The sequence below is a fragment of the Symphalangus syndactylus genome, chromosome 7, assembly GCF_028878055.3.
Source record: "Symphalangus syndactylus isolate Jambi chromosome 7, NHGRI_mSymSyn1-v2.1_pri, whole genome shotgun sequence".
Taxonomy (NCBI): Eukaryota; Metazoa; Chordata; class Mammalia; order Primates; family Hylobatidae; genus Symphalangus; species Symphalangus syndactylus.
This window is the reverse complement of record NC_072429.2, coordinates 35,930,248-35,957,869: the sequence shown is the minus strand read 5'-3', so window position 1 is coordinate 35,957,869 and position 27,622 is coordinate 35,930,248. Positions and strand designations below refer to the sequence as shown.

At 39.9% G+C, this 27,622-nt stretch overlaps 1 protein-coding gene across 5 annotated transcripts in view; it reads left to right on the top strand.

Moving 5' to 3' along the window:
• IRGM (immunity related GTPase M) overlaps positions 1-27,622 on the top strand; it is an 85,839-nt gene that overhangs the window by 21,108 nt on the left and 37,109 nt on the right. For 3 of the 5 annotated variants that reach the window (XM_063642688.1, XM_063642690.1, XM_063642689.1), the window contains exon 3: positions 26,407-26,537. The exons of 1 other annotated variant lie outside the window; for it this stretch is intronic. In XM_063642688.1, coding sequence (XP_063498758.1) covers positions 26,407-26,537 — 131 coding nt within the window. Of the gene's footprint in view, positions 1-25,565; positions 25,965-26,406; positions 26,538-27,622 lie in introns of those variants that run through there. One more of the 5 variants, XR_010121681.1, reaches the window with a different exon arrangement.

Here is a 27,622-nt window from a genome sequence, read left to right as displayed (position 1 = left end):
GTAAAAAGGAAATATCTAAAAGAAGGGAGCTCAAAAAGGTGCTGTTTTAACGAATAACAGCGTTGAAATTCTTGCAAGTTCAATGGAAATGTTCTGAGGCTGATGATATAGGAGAAAAAATAGATTTGTATATAAAACAAGGTCCATAACAATATGGGATAAAATATAATGATTACCTCTGGATAATTTTGGGACTGGAGAGCAAAATAAAATGATGAGATTTGCCCGCAGATAATTTTGTATGTTAGAAGTCAGGAAGTTGATGAATTTCATGCCTGGACACCTGTATCTGCTTCATGAAGAAAAATTAGGCCATCTGCTGGATAAGGAAGAATTGATACCTTAAAGGGCTGGCCTGAGAGTGGGCTGCTGCAGATGAGTTGAGACAAAGATCATTGATATTGAGAAGAATGATATGGTTTCAGAAAAGCTTTCAACATTGATATTAGTCATGCTAGTAACGTTAATTATATCTAACATTATTGAGTGCTGACACTGCTGCAAGGTACCGTGGAAAGAGATGAACATTCATTATTAATTTTGGCTTAATGTCCATAGAATAAATATTACATCCTTTTACAATGAAGAAATAGAGACTCAGATACATGGCATAATTTACCCAAAATCATGAAGATAGGAATTAGAGCAACCAGATTTGAAGACAGATCTGTCTGACTCAAGAGCTAAGCCTTTAAGTGCCAAACCATCCTTCTTTCCAACATTGGCATTTGGTTTTCCTTGGGTGATGTTGGGCCTACTGGGCTAGTTGACAAACTTGCCCAGTAATGTGATGACATCATTGGAAGGTTGGTAGTTGGCTGACCAAGTGAAACCTAAGATATAGAGTTAGGTTGCATGAGCTGGTGCAGGAAGTTTTTTTTCATGAGGCTGGAAGATGACTATCTTGGAAAGAGTTGATAGAAGAGAGGAGAATGCAGATTTTTCTCTCCCCTTCTTTCTGGTACATGGAAGACAGACACAATACCAGTGTCCATCTTGAGAGGAAGCCACAAGAAATGATGTGTCCTGTAGGAAAACCTAGGCTTAAGGTCAAGTAAGAAGTTAATCTTTTCCAACCTCGGAATTTCTGCCCTAAATCTCGCAGAAACCCAAGGTATCAACTCAAGCTTAAATGTATGGGTTTCTTTTGGCTTCTGTGTTCCAAGTTGAATCTTAGTGAAGAGTTGTTTTCCTTTCTCTGCAATGTTCAGTCCTAGGGTGTAATTGTAGGGTGGTTAAAACCTTGGTTGCTTTTGGGCCTGGTGAGATCTAATCTGAATCTCTTTATCTCCAACAACAGGAGACTGTTCTTCTGGTAGCTAACCCTTGTTACCATGCAGACAGTAGATAAATTGTAGATAGATTCTTGGATGATTATCTTCTTTAAAACTATGACACTGTTTGAGGATTGGATTGAGATAGTGGGCCACATATGTTAATGCTGTGATCATCTGTGGAGTGAAGGAGCATTCAGTGATATCCCAGAAACACAAGCAGCAAGGTACTAACTTCTATAGGTCAGAATGTAATAGACAATGCAGTGATGTCACAACTGACTCACTCACTCATGATATGTAATTAACATATTATAACTGTTATAATGTATACTTTTTGATAAATATTTTAAAGCATCTAATTATTATCTTATAAATATTTATTACATATACTCCAATCGTCAGGAAGTCTGTCCTTCAGAGGGGCTCCCTCAGACTTTGATGACAGAGACTGATCTGGGAATCTTGATGGCACATTATACCATCCTTAAGATATACACATTTAATCACAATTTTTCATCTCCATTATTTCCCCTCCTCCCTCCCATTTGGCGTGTGTACACACCTGTCTCCCCACCATGGTGTATGTACCTTGAGGCAGGAATTAAGTCTAATTCACTTGTGAATTATTATCCTTAACCCAACAAAGAACTATTATAGTGCTTTATGTATATGGTTCATTAATTCAACAAACATTTCTTGAATCTTTTAATACGTATCCTCTTCCCTGCCTTCATATATCTGGCATATAGAAGACATTTAATAAGCGTTTCTTTCATGGAATTACTAGAGAAAAACTTTATCTAGTTGCTATATGCCATACTAAACTGTCACCTGGACTCAATGTCACACAAACACTTGCAAAATACAAAACATTATAATGAGTGCTTTACAGAATACATTGATATAAAATGACCTGCCTTCTAATGCAGTTTTATTTATTAGGTTTGGGGAAAAGAGAGAGATCAGATAAAGAATAAGTATAATCCAAAATAGCATATTATAATTAGATTTCAAATAAACAACTGCTGGGACATAGAAAGTCAGATCATATCTAATTGCCAAGATGGGAGAAGGCATCATGAAGTAGGGGGTGTTTGAGGTGGCACCAAAGAATGCATAATATTTGATCAGGTGGATATGTCTGAAAGATATTAAGCAAATATAAGATAAATGTAGAGGGGAGAGGGTGCAGATTATTTGGTAGGGGTAGGGTGAGTCCTTTGAAAGAAAGGAATGAAATATCAGGATGGTTAAAAGGTTGGATGCAGATTACAGATAAGACTGAATACAAGACAGGAACTATGGACTTGACTAAGAAGATAATGGGAAGCCAATGAGGTTTTTTAATTGGGTTGTGAAATGGCCAGATCTCTGATTTTGAAGGATCATTCTGGCAATATGCATGAATTCCACTGAATAGAGGTGAGATGACAGAAAGAAAGGCTAACCCAAGGAAAGAGTTTTGCAATAAGTTGGTATGATGTAATAAGTGAATGAAATAAGGCATTGTAAGTATATTGAGAAGAGGAATAAGATTTGATTTGACAATCAGATGGAAAGTGGAGACAAGGAAATGGAGGTGATTAATGTTTCAAGACTATTTCCTTGGGAAATTGTTGTCTTGATTATTTCTTCTAGGTGAGTTTGACGTTTCTGTTGATTTCTTTTTTAAGCACTCTTAGGTTTCTAAATTAATACACAAATTAGTATAAAGAGAAAGGAAAACCAGTCCTATAATCTGAATACACATTGAACATCTATTAGTAAACCTTTCTTAACAATGAACATAATAATAAACTTATGAGTATACTAATAACAAGACAAAAAGTAATAGCCCCACTTCTTTCCATTTCTGCAGTCCCCAGGGTACAGAACACTGATGAATGAGTAAGGTGAAATATTCACAGATCTAGGAATAAATGCAGTCATCTGTGGGAGAGACCAGCTTGACTAAGCTATTGCAATAGACAGGAGATACTGACAAGAAGGAGAAAACAAAAAAGAGTGGTCACATCCTAGAAAAGGAAGAAAATTGAAATAAGAGAATGGGAGACTGGCAGCAGAGAGTTACATCTCATAAAAGAGAAACACAGTGCTGGGTTCCAGGAGACTGGATCAGAATCGGTTCTAAATCAGAGGTAAGAAGGGAAGGAAAGCCAATGTTTCTCTGAAAATGGTAAGTTCTGGCTCATTGAAAGGAGGTCTGTACTCAATGTCTGAGATTGTAGAACTTTAATAGACTGCTGCAAAGAGGAGTCCCATAGGGCTAAGAGTGGAGGGGACCTGGAAATGTAGGCAACAACATCCAGTAAGTAATATCCAAGTCAAGAGCCCATATCACCAGAGGCAAGGGCAATGGGCTGCCCAGTCACACTGGATGTATTAGTTTGCTAGGGCTTCCACAACAAAGTACCACAGACTCAGCAGCTTAAACACAGTTCTGAAGGATAGATATCCAAGATCAAGTTACTGGTGAGGTCGATTTTTTTCTCCTTGTCTTGTAGATGGCCATCTTCTATGTCTTCACATGGTTTTCCTTCTGAGCATATTTGTCCTCATCTCCTCTTCTTATAAGGACACAGGGCATGTTTGATTAGGGCCCATCTTAATGACCTCATTCAACCTTAATTACCTTTTTGAACACTCAGTCTCCAAATGCAGTCACATTATGAGATATTGGTGTCAGAATTTTAACATATAAATTTGAGGTGACACTATTCCGCCCATAACACTGGAACAGACAAATTGGACATTCAAGGGACATGCTGGACATTAAGGAGAGATAAGATGAGTTTGTGAAAAGGTTAGCCACATGTTGAAAAGGGCACCATGTCATTGTTACTTCTCCTCTCCCCATCCTACCCCAGGATACTGGTTTGGATAAAAATATTTGGAGGAGAAGAATGTTATCACATCAGATATCCTTGATTGTGTGTCTAGTCCAAAAAGATTTCAGGGACACAATTCTCTGTGAAAAGAGTGGCTATATTAGGATGGGAAAGAAATTCAGAGTAACCCAGAAAAAGAGGAGGTTGCATCTCTCCAGCCATGGCTTCCTAGAAGAAATTCTAACGTTGGGATTAAGGGTTAGGGTGATTGGAAGAGGAGAAACAAAGCATTCTCATGCAAGGGACAGTAAATCCCAATTTCAGGTTCCTGATAGATGTAAACATATGAGGTTATAATTTTTTAACATATGTATAACTAAGAATTTTAAATGAACAATCATAATTCATAATAAATGCATCAGTTTGGAATTTACAAAGACATTCTCATTCATATTTAATATTCACAACAGGGTATGGGGTTAGTGTTATGGTTCCCATTTTGCAATGCAAGAATTAAGATCCAGAAACCTCATAACTGCAGAAGCTACACCTGAACTGATAATTTCATTTCCAAGTATAGTGCTATATAGCCTAACCTTTTATCATTTTCTAAATGTTCTTGACATGTAATCAGTAAGCAGGCACTGCTTTGGGGAAGCTAGTTTTGAAAGGGTCTTCCTGTTTAAGACAAATAGGATTTGAGGGAGAGATCTGGAGGCACTTACCAAGCAGCCTGTCAAAGGCCTCATGATCCTCAGGTTGTAACTTCACCATTATTTCGAGCCATAGGTAAGAGCCAGGACCTGGTTTTTCTTAGCCCCTGGCTGTACTTCCTGCACAAATACTACCATGCAATTCCTCTTGGAGCCCTAAATTTCAGGCACAGAGCTGGAATCTATCCAGGGTCCCAAGAAAACAAAAGGGCTACAGGACAAAATCTTACCCGGGAGGAACTAGTTGTTGATCACTCTAGCCCTGCCAAACCAGTCCCTTCTGCTCTGGCCAGCCAGACACTTGACCTTCTTTTCCATCTTTTACCTTCGTTTATGTATTTTTTCACTATTTGCTTTGCTATTACTATATTTCTCATGATTCATTTCCTTATTAAAATTAATTTTTCCCATTGTAGAAAAAGGAATCCCTTACTTCCCAAGTTTTTCTTCTATGTAGATTTCCTTCTCCCCAGTTCTTGTTCCTTTTGTTCCCAAAGCCCTGGATTTCACATTGCTCCTCTCTTCCACATTAAACATTACTTCCTAACATCTGTATCTCTTCGTCATTACTAGTCAACCCTTTCAAATCTCTTTACACTTCAATCCTCTCACCTGCAGGTCCTGTGCTTTCTTCTTTCACTATCATGTCTGAGGCACACCCTCGAATGGTAGGCTGTGGGCTCTGCTTTACAGAATGGCAAATGGCAGACAATGAGCCATGATGTCCTGTCAGCCTATTTTTCTCCTATCACAAGGTTGGGTCTGCCCACAGATTTTCCCCAGTCTGTCCAAACTCCTATTCTGTACATTGGCTTTGACCAATCCTGGCAAGAATGTAAGCCACTATTGGAAATGCAATTTCAATGGGTGTTTGTTGGAGGCAGCACGTTAGTGCTGTGCAATGGCCATAAAGAGCATGGAGCAGGAAAACAGAGTCAGGGAGATAAAAATGTAGCTGGATGACTGATTATTGCTCTTGACTATGGGAGTGTCCTGATGCTTCATGAAAACCCCAGGACCAGAGTTATAAGGAGAAGGTGAAATAAAACTTCACAGACCATTTCCCATCTCTCCCATCTCTCTGTTTGTCTCTCTGTCTCCTTGCTGGTGAGAGGATGTGTGATGCATACCATCTACCATATACCCATGTAGAGTTAACATTAGAACATAAATTAGAAAGGGAATAAATGGAGTTAAATTTTTCTAAATATTTACTTCTGACCAGTAAGCGGTAACACTATTGACATATGTTAGATCAGAATACAAACATATACAAGCACAAAAGGATTAGTGGAGGAGGAATGCATAACTCACAAGCTAAGAGAAAGGAAAAGGAAAAATAGAATATTAAAGAATATTCAGCCAATTCAAAAGTATATTAGAAAAAGAACTAAAACAGGCAGGAGAAATGGACAATAATTTGGAAGATGTTACATATAAACTCAAATATAACAAAATTTCATTAAATGTTAATAGACTAAATATGTAAAAGGCAAAGATTAGTAGAGTGAGTTTTTAAAAACTATATGCTTATAGCAGATATAGACTTTAAATATTAGGATACAGAAATCTTGAAACAGGATGAAAATACATATACATTATTCAAACACTATTCAAAAGAAAGATGTTATTACTCTACTTACACTGGCTAAAATAGACTTCATTGGGGGAAAACTTACTAGCAATGAAGAGGGAAAATTCACCAGGACTATATAATATCAGCAACCAACAAATATTAACAGGCTTGTTCTTTATGTGAAAACACACCCCTCCACATTTCTAAACTAAGGGTGTATAAGAAGGAAAATATTCTCCATTATCAGAAAAGATGACTTTTTTTTTTTTTTTTTTTTGGGACGGAGGCTCACTCTGTTGCCCAGGCTGGAGTGCAGTGGCACGATCTTGGCTCACTGCAGACTCTGCCTCCTGGGTTCCAGCGATTCTCTTGCCTCAGCCTCCTGGGTAGCTGGGACCACAGGCACGCACCACCACGCCTGGCTAATTTTTGTATTTTTGGTAGAGACGGGGTTTCACCATGTTGGCCAGGCTGGTCTTGAACTCCTGACCTCAAGTGATCCACCCGCCTTGGCCTCCCAAAGTGCTAGGATTACAGGTGTTTGCCACTGCGCTCGGCCAAGGATGTCTTTTTAACTTCAAGAAGTTACATTGTTAACTCCCTGTACACTCTGCTCCCAGGTTCTATTGTTCCGTGATTCTGAGTTTCCGTGGTTTTGTGAGCCATTGATTCCAATCTAAGGCAGCCCAGATTCTGATAAAGTCATTTCCAGTATCCTGGCTAGGAATTCCTGTGGCAGGTATTTTGGCTGTACTGACGTGAGCCATGGCAAAGGAAAGAATGATGCCTGCCAATGGCAAGTAGCTCACCTGAGGGTGTGGGAGTGACCACATTTAGGGAGAAGAGGAAGAAGAAAAACTGCTTCCTCCATGGCACTGGCATACTCTAATTCCAGATGGAATTAGAACAGCCTTTGGGACATTTTTTTTGAGAAGGCTGGAAAGTTCACCCACTGCTTGACTTGGAAACCACTGCAGTGACAGATGCCATTATGGACAAATGAGATGATCTGAAATTTTGAAGATGGTACAACCCATTTTCTTTTTGGTAATGATACATAAAGAAACTTCTGACAAAAATCAATAAAAGGGAGAGTATAAGTTTGAAGACATGAAAATTCTGCAGGAGGAAAAAAAGTGAAAATATCACATGTACAGATATTAAAACAAGATATTGTAACCCCACCAGCTCTTATTCCCAAATAATTCCATTGCTTTATAACTGTAACTGATAATATGAATAACCTTTAGCACATTCATTTACCGTCTTCCAAGAGATGAGTATCTTAGGGGGAACAATGAAATAGTCTTCAAAAATGTGAAGTAGATTGAACCTTTCATATTCTGATTACCCACTAAAATAATTTTCATTTCTGATGATAACATTTTTACTTTTTGATCTATTTGCAAGTGATTTTTTTGCTTATTTGTTTTATTGACATAACACATAGTGAAGTGCAGAAACTCTTCAGTGTACTCATTTGAGTCACTAATATTTCACTTTGACATAACATCTTTTTCTCTCTTTTTTTAATTTCAGTAGGTTTTTGGGGAACAGATGGTGTTTGGTTACATGGATAAATTCCTTAGTGGTGATTTCTGAAATTTTGTGCACTTATCACCTGCACAGTGTACACTGTACCCAATGTGTAGTCATCTTCTCCCTGAGTCACCAAGTCCATTTTATCATCTTTATGCCTTTGTGTCCTCATAGCTTCACTCCCACTTATAAGTGAGAACATACGGTATTTGGTTTTCCATTCCTGAGTTACTTCACTTAGAATAATGGTCTCCAACTCCATCCAGGTTGCGGCGAATACTGTTATTTCATTCCTCTTTATGGCTGAGTACTATTCCATGGTATATATATACACCACCCATTGATGGGCATTTGGGCTGGTTCTATATTTTTGAGATTGTGAATTTTGCTGCTATAAACATGCATGTGCAAGTGTCATTTTTGTATAATGACTCCTTTTCCACTGGGGACATATTCAGTAGTAGGTTTATTGGATCAAATGGTAGATGTACTTTTAATTCTCTAAGAACTATCCATATTGTTTTCCATAGTGGTTGTACTAGTTTACATTCTTACCAGCAGTGTAAAAGTGTTCTGTTTTCACAACATCCATGCCAACATCTATTTTTTTTTAATTTTTAAATTATAGTCATCCTTGCAGGAGTAAGACAGTATTGCACTGTAGTTTTGATTTGCATTTCCCTGATAATTAGTGATGTTGAGCATTTTTTAATGTTTCTTGGCCATTTGTATATCTTCTTTTGAGAATTGTCTATTCACATCCTCAGCCCACATATTGATGAGATTGTTTTTTTCTTGATGATTTCTTTTTTTAAGTCTATAATTCATTTTATTTTTATATAAAAGATGAAACTAAGTTAATATCTGCTATTTAGACTACAAAATTTAAGTCTTGATGTAAGCTGAATTCTTATTATTTTTTTTTTTTCTTGCTGATTTCTTTTAGTTCCTTGTAGATTCTGGACATTAGTCCTCTGTTGAATGCATAGTTTGCAAAGATTTTCTTTCACTCTATGGGTTGTCTGTATACTCTGCTGATTATTTCTTTTGCTGTGCAGAAACTTTTTAGTTTAATTAATTATCTTGGCTTTTGTTGCATTTGCTTTTGGCTTCTTGGTCATGAAGTCTTTGCCTAAGCCAATGTTTAGAAAGGTTTTTCTAATATCTTCTAGAATTTTTATGTTTTCAGGTCTTAGGCTTAAGTCTATGATCCATCTTGAGTTGATTTTTATATAAGGTGAGAGATAAGTATCCAGTTTCATTCTTCTACATGTGACTTGCCAATTATCCCAGCACCATTTGTTGAATACAATGTCATTTCCCTATTTTATGTTTTTGTTTGCTTTGTTGAAGATCAGTTTGCTGTAAGTATTTGGGTTTATTTCTAGGTTCTCCATTCTATTTCATTGGTCTATGTGCCTATTTTTATACCAGTGCCATGCTGTTTTAATGACTATAGCCTTATAGTATAATTAGAAGTCAGGTAATGTGATGCCTCCAAATTTGTTCTTTTTGCTTAGTATTGCTTTAGCTGTGCAGGCTCTTGTTTTGTTCCATGTAAATTTTAGGATTGTTTTTTCTAGTTCTGTGAAGAATGATGATGGTATTTTGATGGGAATTGCATTTAATTTGCAGATTGCTTTTGGCAGTAAGGTCATTTTCACAATATTGATTCCAGCCATTCATGAATATGGAAAGTGTTTCCATTTGTTAGTGTCACCTATGATTTCTTTCACCAGTGTTTTGAAGTTTTTCTTGTAGAGGTATTTCACCTCCTTGGTTAGGTATATTCCTAAGTGGATTTTGTTGTTGTTTTTGTTTTGCAGCTATTATAAAAGCAGTTACATCCTTGATTTGATTATCAGCTTGGTCACTGTTGGTGTGTAGCAGTGCTACTAATTTGTGTACATTAATTTTACATTAAATTCTGAAACTTTACTGAATTCATTTATCAGAGCTAGGAGCTTTTTGGATAAGTCTTTATGGTTCTCTAGGTATACAATTCACCAGTAAACAGTGACAGTTTGACTTCCTCTTTACCGATTTGGATGCCCTTTGTTCCTTTCTCTTTTCTGATTGCTCTGGCCAAGACTTCCAGTACTATGTTTAATAGAAGTGGTGATAGTGGGCATTCTTGTCTTGTTCCAGTTCTCAGGGGGAATGCTTTCAACTTTTCCCCATTCAATATAATGTTGGCTGTGGGTTTCTCACAGATGGTTTCTATTACCTTAAGGTATGTCCTTTCTATGCTGATTTTGTTAAGGGTTTTATTCATAAAGGGATGCTGGATTTTGTCAAATGTTTTTTCTCTGTTGAGATTATTGTGTGAATTTGTTTTTAATTCTGTTTATGTGGTGTATCACATTTACTGACTTGCATATATTAAACTATCCCTGTGTCCCTGGTATGAAACCCATTTGATCATGGTGAATTATCTTTTTGATACGCTGTTGGATTCAGTTAGCTAGTATTTTGTTGAGGATTTTTGTATCTATGTTCATCAGGGATATTGATCTGTAGTTTTCCTTTTTGATATTGTCCTTTCCTGGCTTTGGTATTAGGGTGATACTAACTTCATAGAATGATTTAGAGAGGATTCTCTCTTTCCCTGTCTTTTAGAATAGTTTCAGTAGGACTGGTACCAATTCTTTTTTGAATGTCTGAAAGAATTTAACTGTGAATCCATCTGGTCCTGGACTTTTTTGTTGGCAGTTTTAAAATTACCATTTCAATCTTGCTGCTTGTCATGGGTTTGTTCAGAGTTTCTATTTCTTCCTGGTTTAATCTGTGAGGGTTGTATGTTAATAATTTTTCTTTTTATTTTTTGCTCAGCTCATGAGGCACCCATTTATCAAGCTTTTTCACCTTTCCAATTTGCTTCAAATGCCAAATGACCATAGAACGGTCAACATTGAGTTCTTCAGCAACTTTTCGCGTAGTTGTAAGAGGATCAGCTTTGATTACTGCTCTCAATTTGTCTCATGTTGCTCTCAATATGCTGAAGATATTTTCAATTTTCACCTGTGTATTATACTTCTTTAAGAGGGATTTAAAAAATAGCAGGAATTACTAAAGATTCCAAAGCCTGTGGACATGGAGGATCCAAGCCTATATCTCCAAGGAGGAAAGAAAAATAATGCTAATATCTGGGGTACAGATGAGAATAAAGAGAAATTTGCAGTAAGATGTATACTTACGTTGGTGCAAAAGTAATTGCAGTTTCAGACCGTGAATTTTAAATTATTACAACTAGGCTCAAACACATCTTTATTAATCAAAATAGGAACCATTACAAGTCAACACATAGGTGCACGTCCCTAACTTCGGCAAAATAAACTTTCTAAATTAACTGAGACCTGTCTCAGATTTGGGGGTTTACATTTTGGTAACTACAAAGGGATTCTGGGTGGAGGTGCCCTTGATTTTTGACAAAGCTCCTATCAGTGCTTGGTACCAGCTTGAGGTATCTTTATGGGTCAAACCAATAAGACAATTTGCTGAGGCCTGGAAGCAGACCCTCCAGAGAATCCTTAATCTCCCCAAATTTAATCAAGATCTAAATTTTATTTTGCTGTACAACTCCTTTTTTTTTCGGAGTTTTACTTGCTTTCAGCACAAGGAAGGCAAGCTCTTCCTGCTTTCAAGATGATGGACAGCAGGTAACTCCTTTATGGAATTTCAGCTTGCTTCTAATAGGGAAGATGAGTTTTTTTCCTGGTCCTAGGATGGTAGGGAGCAGTCTTCAGCCTGAGACCCATTCCTAGGTAGGTAACTAAATTGGGGTTTGTCTTGGCTAAAGTTAAATTTAACAGCCATCTGGTCTTAATTTCTCCTTACCATTAGAGCACTCAGTAATCATATAAGTTACACGATCATTTGTTTTGCTTAACTGGTTTTTTTTTCGTTATTTTTGTTTGTTTCTGTTTTTGTTGCTGTTTTGATTTGTTTCCCATTGGGTTTGACCAACTCTATCCGTCTTGATCGAATCTGAAGGAAACCTCCAAATTATGAGGAATGAGGTCTCTGAAATGGCTAAATTCCCATCAAAAAAAAAAAAAAAAAATGGTATGGTAGGAGGAGAAAAATGGCCAGAAAAAGGAAAACAAAAAAGGAAAGATTTCTGATTTTGACTACTTAAGGGGCTTTATTTACATACAAGGCAACCCTTTTGCTAGCCAGGTGAAACTGAAAGCAATGGCTGTCACCCCATGCTACAGTTTGATAGCTAAGGTTCTGCCTTTTTTCTACCATGACAGCCTGGATTTTGGTTCCTAAATCAAGTTCTTTCTGGTTTGATACTTGGTACTTCTGAAATAGTGGCAATCTGCTCTAGCTGAAATATGGTAATGAGATTTAAAAAGATTTTGTTTAAAGGAGCTCAAAGGTTAAAGTCAGCTTAATTAAAAGCTAACGCCCAAGATGTGTCTGTGTCTGTGTGTGTTTGTATTTAAAAGGCCTTTATATTTGTTTTTTTGTTTTCTTTCCTAGGACATTGTCCTTTTTATTGAGCAAAAGTTTTTTTCTTCTTAGTTGATCAAACTCTGTTTTGTTCATTTACTTCTGCTGTCTCTCCTTTCTCTTGCACTCTCTGCTGCACGAGGGACCTAAAATAGTTTGTAACAGCCTGGGTGGGGTTCCTTAAAGAAAACAGAGAAGGCCCCAGACTCCCTTTGGGGGATAAACCTGTTTTTCCTTATGGAAGCCCAAGAGTGTGAACAGATAAGTTCGTCTCAGCTTTAAACTGCTAGGTATTATGTTACCTGATTTATTGACTAAAATAGTTATTTGTTTTGTTTTTTTTTTTTTTTTTTTTTTTTGAGACGGAGTCTCGCTCTGTCGCCCAGGCTGGAGTGCAGTGGCGCGATCTCGGCTCACTGCAAGCTCCGCCTCCTGGGTTCACGCCATTCTCCTGCCTCAGCCTCTCTGAGTAGCTGGGACTACAGGCGCCCGCCACGACGCCCGGCTAATTTTTTGTATTTTTAGTAGAGACGGGGTTTCACCGTGGTCTCGATCTCCTGACCTCGTGATCCGCCCGCCTCGGCCTCCCAAAGTGCTGGGATTACAAGCGTGAGCCACCGCGCCCGGCCCTAAAATAGTTATTGAAACAGGTTACTCTTGGATTTTTAAAGAAGAGTGTAGGGTAGACACTTAGAAATGTCTGTTTTAAACAAATTTTTTAAAGTGTACTGTAAAAACATCACATTGTCTAATCTCATAATAATTCTCCCTTTTTGAAAACCCAGGATTAAGTGTGGGCTCTGCCCGGAGCTCATTGATCCAGTTAAAAGATAGGTAGTCCCTACCTAAATACGATTGGTTTTCTTATACAATCCCATGATAGATTTTTGTAATTTTATGTTTGATTTGACATTCATTTTTAATCTCCCTCTAGCACACCAGACTTCTTTTCTCTGTAGCTTATGTTGTAAAATTTGCTATTTGATTTTCACTTGAGTTGTTTCCTTTAATATGCATATTTAATGCTATTTAGCTTACAACTACCTAGGGCTGTGAAACAGGTTATCAAGAATTTGAAAGTCTGACAGGAATAAAAAGGTTTTTGTGAATCTATAATATAGTTATTTCTTTTTTATTATTATTATACTTTAAGTTTTAGGGTACATGTGCACAATGTGCAGGTTTGTTACATATGTATACATGTGCCATGTTGGTGTGCTGTATAGTTATTTCTATCAGCATTCCTGATGAAGCTGGGGACACTGAATTTGTAAATTCTGAGACTTTTTTTGCCGGAAGAAACAACTTCCCCATCCCCAGTAGGGGCAACATCCCCTCCCTGACCCACGCTGCCATCAGCTTTTCCACCTTTATCTGAGAAGATAAACCCTGTGCTGCCTGAGACAACAGTGATGGCCTCCCCTGAGGCAGTTGTGAGGCAAGACAATGTTTATTCTCCTCAGGAACCACTCCCAACCTATAACTAGAAGCAGGCCCCTAGAGGTGAGGTTCATAGTGTGACCCACAAGGAGGCGTACTACATTCCAAAAGAACTACTTGAGTTTTCTAATTTATATAAGCAGAAATCTGGAGAACAGGCAGGGGAATGGCTATTAAAGGTGTGGGATAATGGTGGAAGAAACACAGAGGTTGATCAGGCTGAATTTATTGATTAGGGCCTACTACACAGGGATTATGCATTTAATGTTGCAGCTCAGGGAGTTAAAAAGGTTCTAATTGTTTGTTTGCATGGTTAGCTGAAACATGGGTTAAAAGAACGCCCACTGTGGGTAAGCTGGAAATGCCTAATCTCCCTTGGTGTAATGTACAGGGAGGGATCAAAAGGCTTAGGAAGATTGGGATGCTGGAGTGGATTAGTCACTTTAGACCTACTCATCCAAGCTGGAAGGGTCCAGAAGACATACCCTTCACCAATACTTTGCAAAACAGATTCATGAGGGCAGTATCTGCATCCTTGAAGAGCTCTGTGATTGCTCTTCTCTGTGTGCCAGATCTAACAGTGGGAACCACAGTCCCTCAACTACAAAATTGCAAAATTTTGCAAAACTACAAAAATTGCAGTCGGAATAATTGGATCCCGAGGTGGCATGAGCCAAGTGGCGGCACTCAACCATCAAAGGCAAGGTGGGCATAGCTACCGTAATGGACAGCAGAGGCAAAGCAGCAATCAGAATAGTCTGACTCATGTAGAGCTCTGGCATTGGCTAGTTAATCACAGTGTTCCTAAAAGTGAAATTGATAGGAAGCCCACTGCATTCTTACTTAATTTATATAAGTAGAAAACTTCCAGGCCGAGTGGACAAAAGACTAATTTGAATTATATAAACAGAGAATCACGGCCCCTCAATTTCCAGACTTGAACCAGTTTACAGACCCAGAACCCCTTCAATGAAGAGGAGGCCAGGTCTCCTTGAGGAATGACCCCACTACACTACCAACAATTTATGCTGTTAATCTTTCTCCCATCCTTCCCCAAGGAGACCTCTGGCCTTTTACCAGGATAACTGTGCATTGGGGAAAGGGAAATGATCAGATATTTTGAGGACTACTGGACACTGGCTCTGAGCTGACATTGATTTCAGGGACCTAAAACATCATTGTGGCCTCCCAGTAAAAGTAGAGGCTTATGGAGATCAGGTAATTAATGGAGTTTTAGCTTTTGTCTGACTTACAGTGGGTCCAGTGGGTCCCTGGACTCATCCTGTGGTAATTTCCCCAGTGCTGGAATGCATAATTGGCATAGACATACTTTGCATCTGGCAGAACCCCCACAGTGGCTCCCTGACTGGTAGGGTGAGGGCTATTATGGTGAGAAAGGCCAAATGGAAGCCATTAGAACTGCCTTTACCTAGAAAAATAGCAAATCAAAAACAATATCACATCCCTGGAGGGACTGTAGAGATTAGTGCCACCATCAAAACCTTGAAAGATGCAGGGTTGGTGATTCCTACTACATCCCAGTTCAACTCTCTTATTTGGCCTGTGAAGAAGACAGATGGATCTTGGAGAATGACAGTGGATTATCATAAGCTTAACCAAGTGGTGACTCTGATTACAGCTACTGTACCAGGAGTGGTTTCATTGCTTGAGCAAATTAACACATCTCTTGGTACCTGGTATGCAGCCATTGATTTGGCAAATGCCTTTTTCTCCATTCCTGTCCATAAGGTCCACCAGAAGCAATTTACCTTCAGCTAGCAAGGCCAGCAATATCCTATCTTGGGGGTATATAAACTGTCCAGCTTTGTGTCATAATCTTGTTTGGAGAGATCTTGATCACTTTTTCCTTCCACAAGATATCAAACTGGTCCATTACATTGATGACATTATGCTGATCGGACCCAGTGAGCAAAAAATAACAAACACACTGGATTTGTTGGTGAGACATTTGTATGCCAGAGGATGGGAAATAAATCTGACTAATATTCAGGGACCTTCTACCTGAGTAAAATTTCTAGGGGTCCAGTGGTTGGAGCCTGTCGAGATAATCCTTCTAAGGTGAAGGGTAAGTTCTGCATTTGGCCCTTTCTTTTTTTTTTTTTTTTAGAACATGGGTTTCCTTTATTTACAGTCAGTACAGTTTGAATGAGATACGCTATTGCTATACTCACATTTCATCATAAAATAATCAATTAGATGCCTCAATTATTTTTCATGCAGAAAAATTTCATCAACATATGGCAAGATACTCTGGTATTCTAAAATTTTTTTTTTTTTTTTTTTTTAGACAGGGTCTCGCTCTTTCACCCAGGCTGGAGTGCAGTGGTGCAATCTCAACTCACTGCAAGTTCCACCTCCTGGGTTCACGCCATACTCCTGCCTCAGCCTCCCAAGCAGCTGGGACTACAGGTGCCCGCCACCACGCCCAGCTAATTGTTTGTATTTTTAGTAGAGACGGGGTTTCACTGTGTTAGCCAGGATGGTCTCGATCTCCTGACCTCGTGATCCACCCGCCTCGGCCTCCCAAAGTGCTGGGATTACAAGCGTGAGCCACCGTGCCCGGCCTGTATTCTAAATGTTGAATAGAAATTACAACCCATAACTAACATCAATACCAACTTAATTATGCATTTTTATCATAGTTTTTTATTATTATTATACTTTAGGTTTTAGGGTACATGTACACAATGTGCAGGTTTGTTACCTATGTATCCATGTGCCATGTTGTTTTGCTGCACCCATTAACTCGTCATTTAGCATTAGGTATATCTCCTAATGCTGTCCCTCCCCACTCCTCCCACCCCAGAACAGTCCCCGGAGTGTGATGTTCCCCTTCCTGTGTCCATGAGTTCTCATTGTTCAATTCCAACCTATGAGTGAGAACATGTGGTGTTTGGTTTTTTGTCCTTGTGATAGTTTACTGAGAATGATGTTTTCCAGTTTCATCCATGTCCCTACAAAGGACATGAACTCATCATTTTTTATGGCTGCATAGTATTCCATGGTGTATATGTGCCACATTTTCTTAATCCAGTCTATCGTTGTTGGACATTTGGGTTGGTTCCAAGTCTTTGCTATTGTGAATAGTGCCACAATAAACATACGTGTGCATGTGTCTTTATAGCAGCATGATTTATAGTCCTTTGGGTATGTACCCAGTAATGGGATGGCTGGGTCAAATGGTATTTCTAGTTCTAGATCCCTGAGGAATCGCCACACTGACTTCCACAATGGTTGGACTAGTTTACAGTCCCACCAACAGTGTAAAAGTGTTCCTATTTCTCCACATCCTCTCCAGCACCTGTTGTTTCCTGACTTTTTAATGATCGCCATTCTAACTGGTGTGAGATGGTATCTCACTGTGGTTTTGATTTGCATTTCTCTGATGGCCAGTGATGATGAGCATTTTTTCATGTGTTTTTTGGCTGCATAAATGTCTTCTTTTGAGAAGTGTCTGTTCATGTCCTTCGCCCACTTTTTGATGGGGTTGTTTGGTTTTTTCTTGTAAATTTGTTTGAGTTCATTGTAGGTTCTGGATATTAGCCCTTTGTCAGATGCAAAAATTTTCTCCCATTCTGTAGGTTGCCTGTTCACTCTGATGGTAGTTTCTTTTGATGTGCAGAAGCTCTTTAATTAGATCCCATTTGTCAATTTTGGCTTTTGTTGCCATTGCTTTTGGTGTTTTAGACATGAAGTCCTTGCCCACGCCTATGTCCTGAATGGTATTGCCTAGATTTTCTTGTAGGATTTTAATGGTTTTAGGTCTAACATTTAAGTCTTTAATCCATCTTGAATTAATTTTTGTATAAGGTGTAAGGAAAGGATCCAGTTTCAGCTTTCTACATATGGCTAGCCAGTTTTCCCAGCACCATTTATTAAATAGGGAATCCTTTCCCCATTTCTTGTTTTTGTCAGGTTTGTCAAAGATCAGATAGTTGTAGATATGCGGCATTATTTCTGAGGGCTCTGTTCTGTTCCATTGATCTATGTCTCTGTTGTGGTACCAGTACCATGCTGTTTTGGTTACTGTAGCCTTGTAGTATAGTTTGAAGTCAGGTAGCGTGATGCCTCCAGCTTTGTTCTTTTGGCTTAGGACTGACTTGGCGATGCGGGCTCTTTTTTGGTTCCATATGAACTTTAAAGTAGTTTTTTCCAATTCTGTGAAGAAAGTCATTGGTAGCTTGATGGGGATGGCATTGAATCTATAAATTACCTTGGGCAGTATGGCCGTTTTCACGATATTGATTCTTCCAACCCATGAGCATGGAATGTTCTTCCATTTGTTTGTATCCTCTTTTATTTCATTGAGCAGTGGTTTGTAGTTCTCCTTGAAGAGGTCCTTCACATCCCTTGTAAGTTGGATTCCTAGGTATTTTATTCTCTTTGAAGCAATTGTGAATGGGAGTTCACTCATGATTTGGCTCTCTGTTCGTCTGTGATTGGTGTACAAGAATGCTTGTGATTTTTGTACATTGATTTTGTATCCTGAGACTTTGCTGAAGTTGTTAATCAGCTTAAGGAGATTTTGGGCTGAGACAATGGGGTTTTCTAGGTATACAATCATGTCATCTGCAAAGAGGGACAATTTGACTTCCTCTTTTCCTAATTGAATACCCTTTATTTCCTTCTCCTGCCTGATTGCTGTGGCCAGAACTTCCAGCACTATGTTGAATAGGAGTGGTGAGAGAGGGCATCCCTGTCTTGTGCCAGTTTTCAAAGGGAATGCTTCCAGTTTTTGCCCATTCAGTATGATTTTGGCTGTGGGCTTCTCATAGATAGCTCTTATTATTTTGAGATACGTCCCATCAATACCTAATTTATTGAGAGTTTTTAGCATGAAGGATTGTTGAATTTTGTCAAAGGCCTTTTCTGCATCTATTGAGATAATCATGTGGTTTTTGTCTTTGTTTCTGTTTATATGCTGGATTACATTTATTGATTTGCATATGTTGAACCAGCCTTGCATCCCGGGGATGAAGCCCACTTGATCATGGTGGATAAGCTTTTTGATGTGCTGCTGGATTCAGTTTGCCAGTATTTTATTGAGGATTTTCGCATCAATGTTCATCAAGGATATTAGTCTGAAATTCTCTTTTTTGGTTATGTCTCTGCCAGGCTTTGGCATCAGGATGATGCTGGCCTCATAAAATGTGTTAGGGAGGATTCCCTCTTTTTCTATCGATTGGAATAGTTTCAGAAGGAATGGTACCAGTTCTTCCTTGTACCTCTGGTAGAATTCGGCTGTGAATCCATCAGGTCCTGGACTCTTTTTGGTTGGTAAGCTATTGATTATTGCCACAATTTCAGAGCCTGTTATTGGTCTATTCAGAGATTCAACTTCTTCCTGGTTTAGTCTTGGGAGGGTGTATTTGTCGAGGAATTTATCCATTTCTTCTAGATTTTCTAGTTTATTTGCATAGAGGTGTTTGTAGTATTCTCTGATGGTAGATTGTATTTCTGTGGGATCAGTGGTGATGTCCCCTTTATCATTTTTTATTGCATCTATTTGATTCTTCTCTCTTTTCCTCTTTATTAGTCTTGCTAGTGGTCTATCAATTTTGTTGATCTTTTAAAAAAACCAGCTCCTGGATTCATTAATTTTTTGAAGGGTTTTTTGTGTCTCTATTTCCTTCAGTTCTGCTCTGATTTTAGTTATTCCTAGCTTCTGCTACCTTTGAATGTGTTTGCTCTTGCTTTTCTAGTTCTTTTAATTGTGATGTTAGGGTGTCAATTTTGGATCTTTCCTGCTTTCTCTTGCAGGCATTTAGTGCTATAAGTTTCCCCCTACACACTGCTTCAAATGTGTCCCAGAGATTCTGGTATGTTGTGTCTTTGTTCTCGTTGGTTTCAAAGGACACCTTTATTTCTGCCTTCATTTCATTATACACCCAATAGTCATTCAGGAGCAGGTTGTTCAGTTTCCATGTAGTTGGGCGGTTTTGAGTGAGTTTCTTAATCCTGAGTTCTAGTTTGATTGCACTGTGGTCTGAGAGACAGTTTGTTATAATTTCTGTTCTTTTACATTTGCTGAGGAGAGCTTTACTTCCAACTATATGGTCAATTTTGGAATAGGTGTGGTGTGGTGTTGAAAAAAATGTATATTCTGTTGATTTGGGGTGGAGAGTTCTGTAGATGTCTATTAGGTCCACTTTGTGCAGAGCAGAGTTCAATTCCTGGATATCCTTGTTAACTTTGTCTCGTTGATCTGTCTAATGTTGACAGTGGGGTGTTAAAATCTCCCATTATTATTGTGTGGGAGTTTAAGTCCCTTTGTAGGTCACTCAGGACTTGCTTTATGAATCTGGGTGCTCCTGTGTTGGGTGCATATATATTTAGGATAGTTAGCTCTTCTTGTTGAATTGATCCCTTTACCATTATGTAATGGCCTTCTTTGTCTCTTTTGATCTTTGTTGGTTTAAAGTCTATTTTATCAGAGACTAGGATTGCAACCCCTGCCTTTTTTTGTTTTCCATCTGCTTGATAGATCTTCCTCCATCCCTTTATTTTGAGTCTATGTGTGTCTCTGCACGTGAGATGCGTTTCCTCAATACAGCACACTGATGGGTCTTGACTCTTTATCCAGTTTGCCAGTCTGTGTCTTTTAATTGGAGCATTTAGCCCATTTACATTTAAAGTTAATATTATTATGTGTGAATTTGATCCTGTCATTATGATATCAGTTGGTTATTTTGCTCATTAGTTGATGCAGTTTCTTCCTAGCCTCGATGGTCTTTACAATTTGGCATGTTTTTGCAGTGGCTGGTACCGATCGTTCCTTTCCATGTTTAGTGCTTCCTTCAGGAGCTCTTTTAGTGCAGGCCTGATGGTGACAAAATCACTCAGCATTTGCTTGTCTATAAAGTATTTTATTTCTCCTTCACTTATGAAGCTTAGTTTGGCTGGATATGAAATTCTGGTTGAAAATTCTTTTCTTTAAGAATGTTGAATATCGGCCCCCACTCTCTTCTGGTTTGTAGAGTTTCTGCCAAGAGATCAGCTGTTAGTCTGATGGGCTTCCCTTTGTGGGTAACCCGACCTTTCTCTCTGGCTGCCCTTAAGATTTTTTCCTTCATTTCAACTTTGGTGAATCTGACAATTATGTGTCTTGTAGTTGCTCTTCTCGAGGAGTATCTTTGTGGTGTTCTCTGTATTTCCTGAATCTGAATGTTGGCCTGCCTTGCTAGATTGGGGAAGTTCTCTTGGATAATATGTTGCAGAGTGTTTTCCAACTTGGTTCCATTCTCCCCGTCATTTTCAGGTACACCAATCAGACGTAGGTTTGGTCTTTTCACATAGTCCCAAATTTCTTGGAGGCTTTGTTTGTTTCTTCTTATTCTTTTTTCTCTTAACTTCCCTTCTCGCTTCATTTCATTCATTTCATCTTCCATCACTGATACCCTTCCTTCCAGTTGATCACATCGGCTACCGATGCTTCTGCAATCTTTGCGTAGTTCTCGATACTTGGCTTTCAGCTCCATCAGCTCCTTTAAGCCCTTCTCTCCATTGGTTATTCTAGTTATCCATTGGTCTAATTTTTTTTCAAAGTTTTTAACTTCTTTGCTATTGTTTTGGATTTCCTCCCGTAGCTCGGAGTAGTTTGATCGTCTGAAGCCTTCTTCTCTCAACTCGTCAAAGTCATTCTCCATCCAGCTTTGTTCCGTTGCTGGTGAGGAACTGTGTTCCTTTGTAGGAGGAGAGGTGCTCTGCTTTTTAGAGTTTCCAGTTTTTCTGCTCTGTTTTTTCCCCATCTTTGTGGTTTTATCTACTTTTGGTCTTTGATGATGGTGATGTACAGATGGGTTTTTGGTGTGGATGTCCTTTCTGTTTGTTAGTTTTCCTTCTACCAGACAGGAGCCTCAGCTGCAGGTCTGTTGGAGTTTGCTAGAGGTCCACTCCAGACCCTGTTTGGCTGGGTGTCAGCAGCGGCGGCTGCAGAACAGCGGATTTTTGTGAGACCACAAATTCAGCTGTCTGATAGTTCCTCTGGAAGTTTTGTCTCAGAGAAGTACCCGGCCGAGTGAGGTGTCAGTCTGTCCCTACTAGGGGGTGCCTCCCAGTTAGGCTGCTCCGGGGTCAGGGACCCACTTTAGGAGGCAGTCTGTCCATTCTCAGATCTCCAGCTGTGTGCTGGGAGAACCACTACTCTCTTCAAAGCTGTCAGTCAGACAGGGACATTTAAGTCTGCAGAGTTTCCTGCTGACTTTTTGTTTGTCTGTGCCTTGCCCCCAGAGGTGGAGCCTACAGAGGCAGGCAGGCCTCCTTGAGCTGTGGTGGGCTCCACCCAGTTCGAGCTTCCTGGCTGCTTTGTTTACCTAAGCAAGCCTGGGCAATGGCGGGTGCCCCTCCCCCAGCCTCGCTGCTGCCTTGCAGTTTGATCTCAGACTGCTATGCTAGCAATCAGCGAGACTCCATGGGCATAGGACCCTCCGAGCCAGGTGTGGGACACAATCTCCTGGTGTGCCGTTTTCCAGGCCTGTTGGAAAAGTGCAGTATTAGGGTGGGACTGACCCAATTTTCCAGGTGCCGTCTGTTACCCCTTTCTTTGACTAGGAAAGGGAACTCCCTGACCCCTTGCGCTTCCCGAGTGAGGCAATGCCTCGCCCTGCTTCAGCTCGCGCACAGTGCACTGCACTGACTGTTGTGCACCCACTGTTTGGCACTCCCTAGTGAGATGAACCCGGTACCTCAAACTGAAATGCAGAAATCACCCATCTTCTGTGTTGCTCAGGCTGGGAGCTGTAGACCGGAGCTGTTCCTATTTGGCCATCTTGGCTCCACCCCCCCCTTTTTTTTTTTTTGAGATGGAGTCTCGCTCTGTCGCCCAGGCTGGAGTGCAGTAGCGCAATCTCGGCTCACTGCAAGCTCCGCCTCCCGGGTTCATGCCATTCTCCTGCCTCAGCCTCTCTGAGTAGCTGGGACTACAGGCGCCCGCCACCACGCCCGGCTAATTTTTTTGTATTTTTAGTAGAGACGGGGTTTCACCGTGGTCTCGATCTCCTGACCTTGTGATCCGCCCGCCTCAGCCTCCCAAAGTGCTGGGATTACAAGTGTGAGCCACCACGCCCAGCCTGCATTTGGCCCTTTCTACAGCCAGGAAAGAGGCATAACACCTAATGGGCCTATTCAGATTTTGAAGACAACATATTCCTCATTTGGATGTGTTATTCTGGCTCATTTATTGAGTGACCCAAAAGGCTGCCACTTTTGAGTGAGTTCCAAAACAGGAGAAGGCTCTGGAACAGGTACAGGCTGCTGTGCAAGCTTTTCTTCCATTTGGGCCATATGACCCAGCAGATCCAATGGTGCTTGAGGCATCAGTGGCAGAGAGGAATGTTGTTGGGAGCCTTTGGCAGGCCCTCATAGGTGAATCACAATGGAGACCTCTAGGATTGTGGAGCAACGCCCTGCTATCTTTTGCAGATAACTACTCTCCTTTTGAGAGACAGCTCTTGGCCTGTTACTGGGTTTTGGTGGAAACTGAATATTTGCCTATGGGTCATCAAGTTACCATGCAACCTGAATTGTCTATCATGAACTGGGTGCTTTCTGACCCATCTAGCCATACAGTGGGGCACGCACAGCAGCATTCCATCCTCAAATGGAAGTGGTGTATACGTAATTGGGCTTGAGTAGGTCCTGAAAGCACAAGTAAGTTACATGAGGAAGTGGCTCAAATGCCTATGTACTCCACTCCTGCAACCCTGCCTTCTCTCCCCTAGCCTGCACTGATGGTTTCATGGGGAGTTCTTTATGATCAGTTGACAGAGAAAGAGAAGACTAGTGCCTGGTTCACAGATTGTTCTGCATGACATGCAGGCACCACCCAAAAGTGGACAGCTGCAGCAATATAACCTCTTTCTAGGACATCCCTGAATGACAGTGGTGAAGGAAAATCTTCCCAGTGGGCAGAACTTTGAGCAGTGCACCTGGCTGTGCACTTTGCATGGAAGGAAAAATGGCCAGATGTGAAATTATATACTGTAGCCAATGGTTTGGCTGGCTGGTTAGTGACTTGCAAGAAACATGACTGTAAAATTAGTGACAAAGAAATTTGAGAAATAAGTGTGTGGATGGACCTCTCTGAGTGGTCAAAAACTGTGCCATTTGTATCCCATGTGAATGTTCACCAACAGGTGACCTCAGCAGAGGAGGATTTTAATAATCAAGTGAATAGGATGACTCATTCTGTGGACACCACTCAGCCTCTATTCCCAGCCACCCCTGTAATTGCCCAAGGGGCCCATGAACAAAGTGGCCATGGTGGCAGGGATGGAAGTTACACATGAGCTCCGCAACATAGACTTCCACTCACTGAGGCTGACCTGGCTACGGCCACTGCTGAGTGCCCAATTTGCCAGCAGCAGAGACCAACACGAAGCCCTTGATATGGCACCATTCCTTGGGGTGATCAGCCAGCTAATTGGTGGCAGGTTCATTATATTGGACCTCTTCCATCATGGAAAGGACAGCAGTTTGTCCTCACTGGAATAGACACTTACTCTGGATATGGGTTTGCCTATCCTGCACACAATGCTTCTGTCAAGACTTCCATTCATGGACTCACAGAATGCGTTATCCACCATCTAAAATCATGGTATTCCACACAGCACTGCCTCTGACCAAGGCACTCACTTTACGGCTAAAGAAGTGTGGCAGTGTGCTCATACTCATGGAATTCACTGGTCTTACCATGTTCCCCATCATCCTGAAGCAGGTGGAATGGCCTTTTGAAGTCACACTTACAACACCAACTATGTGACAATACTTTGCAGGGCTGGGGCAAAGTTATCCAGAGGGCTGTGTATGCTGTGAATCGGCATCCGATATATGGTACTGTTTCTCCCATAGCCAGGATTCACAGGTCCAGAAATCAAGGGGTGGAAGTGGAAGTGGCACCACTCACAATCACCTCTAATGACACACTAGCAAAATTTTTGTTTCCTCTTCCCATGACATTATGTTCTGCTGGCCTAGAGGTCTCAGTTCCAGAGGGAGGAATGCTGCCAACAGGGGACACAATAACGATTCAATTTAACTGGAAGTTAAGATTGCCACCCGGACACTTTTCCTACGTAAGTCAACAGGCTAAGAAGGGAGCTACAGCATTGGTTGGGGTGATTTTCCCAGACTATCAAGATGAAATCAGTCTACTACACCACAGTGAAGCTAAGGAAGAGGATGTGTGGAATACAGGAGTTAGGACATCTTTTAGTTTTACCATGCCCTGTGATGAGGGTCAATGGGAAACTACAACAGTCCTATTCAGGCAGGACTGCAAATGGGTTCCAGACCCCTCAGGAATGAAGGTTTGGGTCACTCCACCAGGTAAAAAACCATGACCTGCTGAGGTGCTTGCTGAAGTCAAAGAGAATACAGAATGGGTAGTAGAAGAAGGCAGTCATCAATGCCAGCTACGACCACGTGACCAGTTGCAGAAATGAGGACGATAATTGTCATGAGTATTTCCTCCTTATTTTGTTAAGAACATGTTTGTGCATTTATACACTTGTACTAAGAAAATATCTTCATTTTATTTACTTTTTCATTCATGATATAAGATTATTGACTTTATATTAGCATTTAAGTGTTGTTAATTTTATGTAATAGCATTTGGGTTGGAATTGGTGCATTTCCAGTTGTACGAAGAATAGTTGCATTATGTTAGGTGTAATTATGACATTATTATTGTCTTTGTTTGAAGATTATGTATGATTTCAGATGCATATGGGTTCAAGTTGACAAGGGGAGGACTTGTGATGGTTAATATTGCCAACTTGATTGGAGTGAAGGATGCAGAGTATTGTTTCTGGGTGTGTCTGTGAGGGTGTTGTCAAAGGATATTAACATTTGAGTCAGTGGACTGGGAAAGGCAGACCCACCCTCAATCTGGGTGAGCACATTCTAATCAACTGCCAGTGAGGCCAGTTAAAGCAGGCAGAAGAACGTGGGAAGACTAGACTGGTTTAGTCTTCTGGCCTACATCTTTCCCCCATGCTGAATGCTTCCTGCCATCGAATATCGGACTCCAAGTTCTTCAGCTTTGGTACTCAGACTGGCTTCCTTGCTCCTCAGCTTGCAGACGGCCTACTGTAGCACCTCACCTTGTGATTATGTGAGTCAATACTCCTTAATAAACTCCCCTTTATATATACATCTATTAGTTCTCTCCCTCTAGAGAACCCTAATGTAGGTGTTATTATCATTCCCCTTTTAAAGATGAATAAATCAAAACAGAGAGGGTAAGTAGCCTGCCCAGGATCACACAGGTTTTAAGACAGTGACACCTGAGGATAGGTTGGGTACCATGCTTGCTAACCCTATAGGGCAGTGACTTCACTCTGCAACCTTATGAAGCCCTCTGAATAATTACCTCATTTTTATTGTTTAGAATTTCACGGGTGACCTAAATAACCACTAGGTGTTTTAGTTTCCTAGTTTGCATTTTTGCCTAACTTAAAGATTTCAGGTCATTGAATTTCATTTGCTTATACTTTTTTGTTTGCTTGTTTAAATCAATTTTGCTTCTTGCAAAAAACAAGCCTTGTTTTCCTCAGAGCTCTAGAAACCAACAAGCGTATGCAAACCACAGCCACGTACCTCTTGCTGAAAGGATCCTGAGAGAAAAGCAAGACAAAGAAATACAGATGAGCTCTGCAAGCCCTAGAAATAGCAAGGCCCAGCTCAGGTGAGAAAACAAATCTTCACTGATGTTAGTAAGTTTAAAGTTTGGAAATAGTAAACTTTTTTTGTTGTTGTTAATGCTTCCTAACTTTGTGAGGCTAGAGAGTACAAATAGTGATCCCAACTTCCTGACTCAGCTTCCTGATCTGTAAAATGGGAGTAATAATCCTCTCTACCTCATGGGATTGTGGTGAAAGATATGCAAATCAATAGATTTCAAGTACTTAGGACAGGGCTCCATGTGTTTGTTGCCATTGCTATGAATTTTCACCACCGTTATTGTCTTCAGGAATAAATGACTCCCCTTCTCTCTTCCTTCCTCTACCTCTTCCTTCCTCTCTTCCTCTCTTCCAGCTCCTCCTCCTCTCTCCTCATCTTCCCACCTTTTTTTGCCATATTACTTTCCACTTAAAATCAAAACATAGAAAGGGTTTATTTTTTGAGCTCATCACTATGAAATTTATTTAGAATTTATCTTTATCCATTTAGATATAGGTAATTTGTAGAACTGTAGTAAAACTGAAGGGTATTCCCAATTCTGAATAAATCTTATTTGTGCATCCAAATATGTATATTTATTACTGTTATAAGGTCTATATAATTATTATCATGTAATTATTATTATTGAAAAAGATAAATGTATAATTATTGTTATATTATTATTATTGAAAATTTGTTATGAGAATAATTATTATTGTCTCTTAGGATCCTTTCAGCAAGAAAGAAATAAGTGGCTGCAATGTGGGTATACCTGTTGGTTTCCAGGACTCTAAGGAAAACAAAGTTTACTTTTTACAAGAGGCATAATTGATTTAATGAAGCAAAATTCAATGACTTGGAATCTTTAAATTATGCAAAAATACAAACTGGGGGTCAAAACACCTAGTAATTACGTAGGTCACTCTTGACTCTTGAAATTCTAAAAACAACTGCATAAAAATGTTCATATTAGAAAAATCCAAAATGCTGATGGTGAGATGGATGTCAGTGTCAGATGCATAAGAAAAGGTAATGAGTAAAAAGGGAAAGGTAAATGAAGCTTCCAAGGATGTGCAGATTATCCAAAAGTTTAATTGCGTGCCAGTGTTT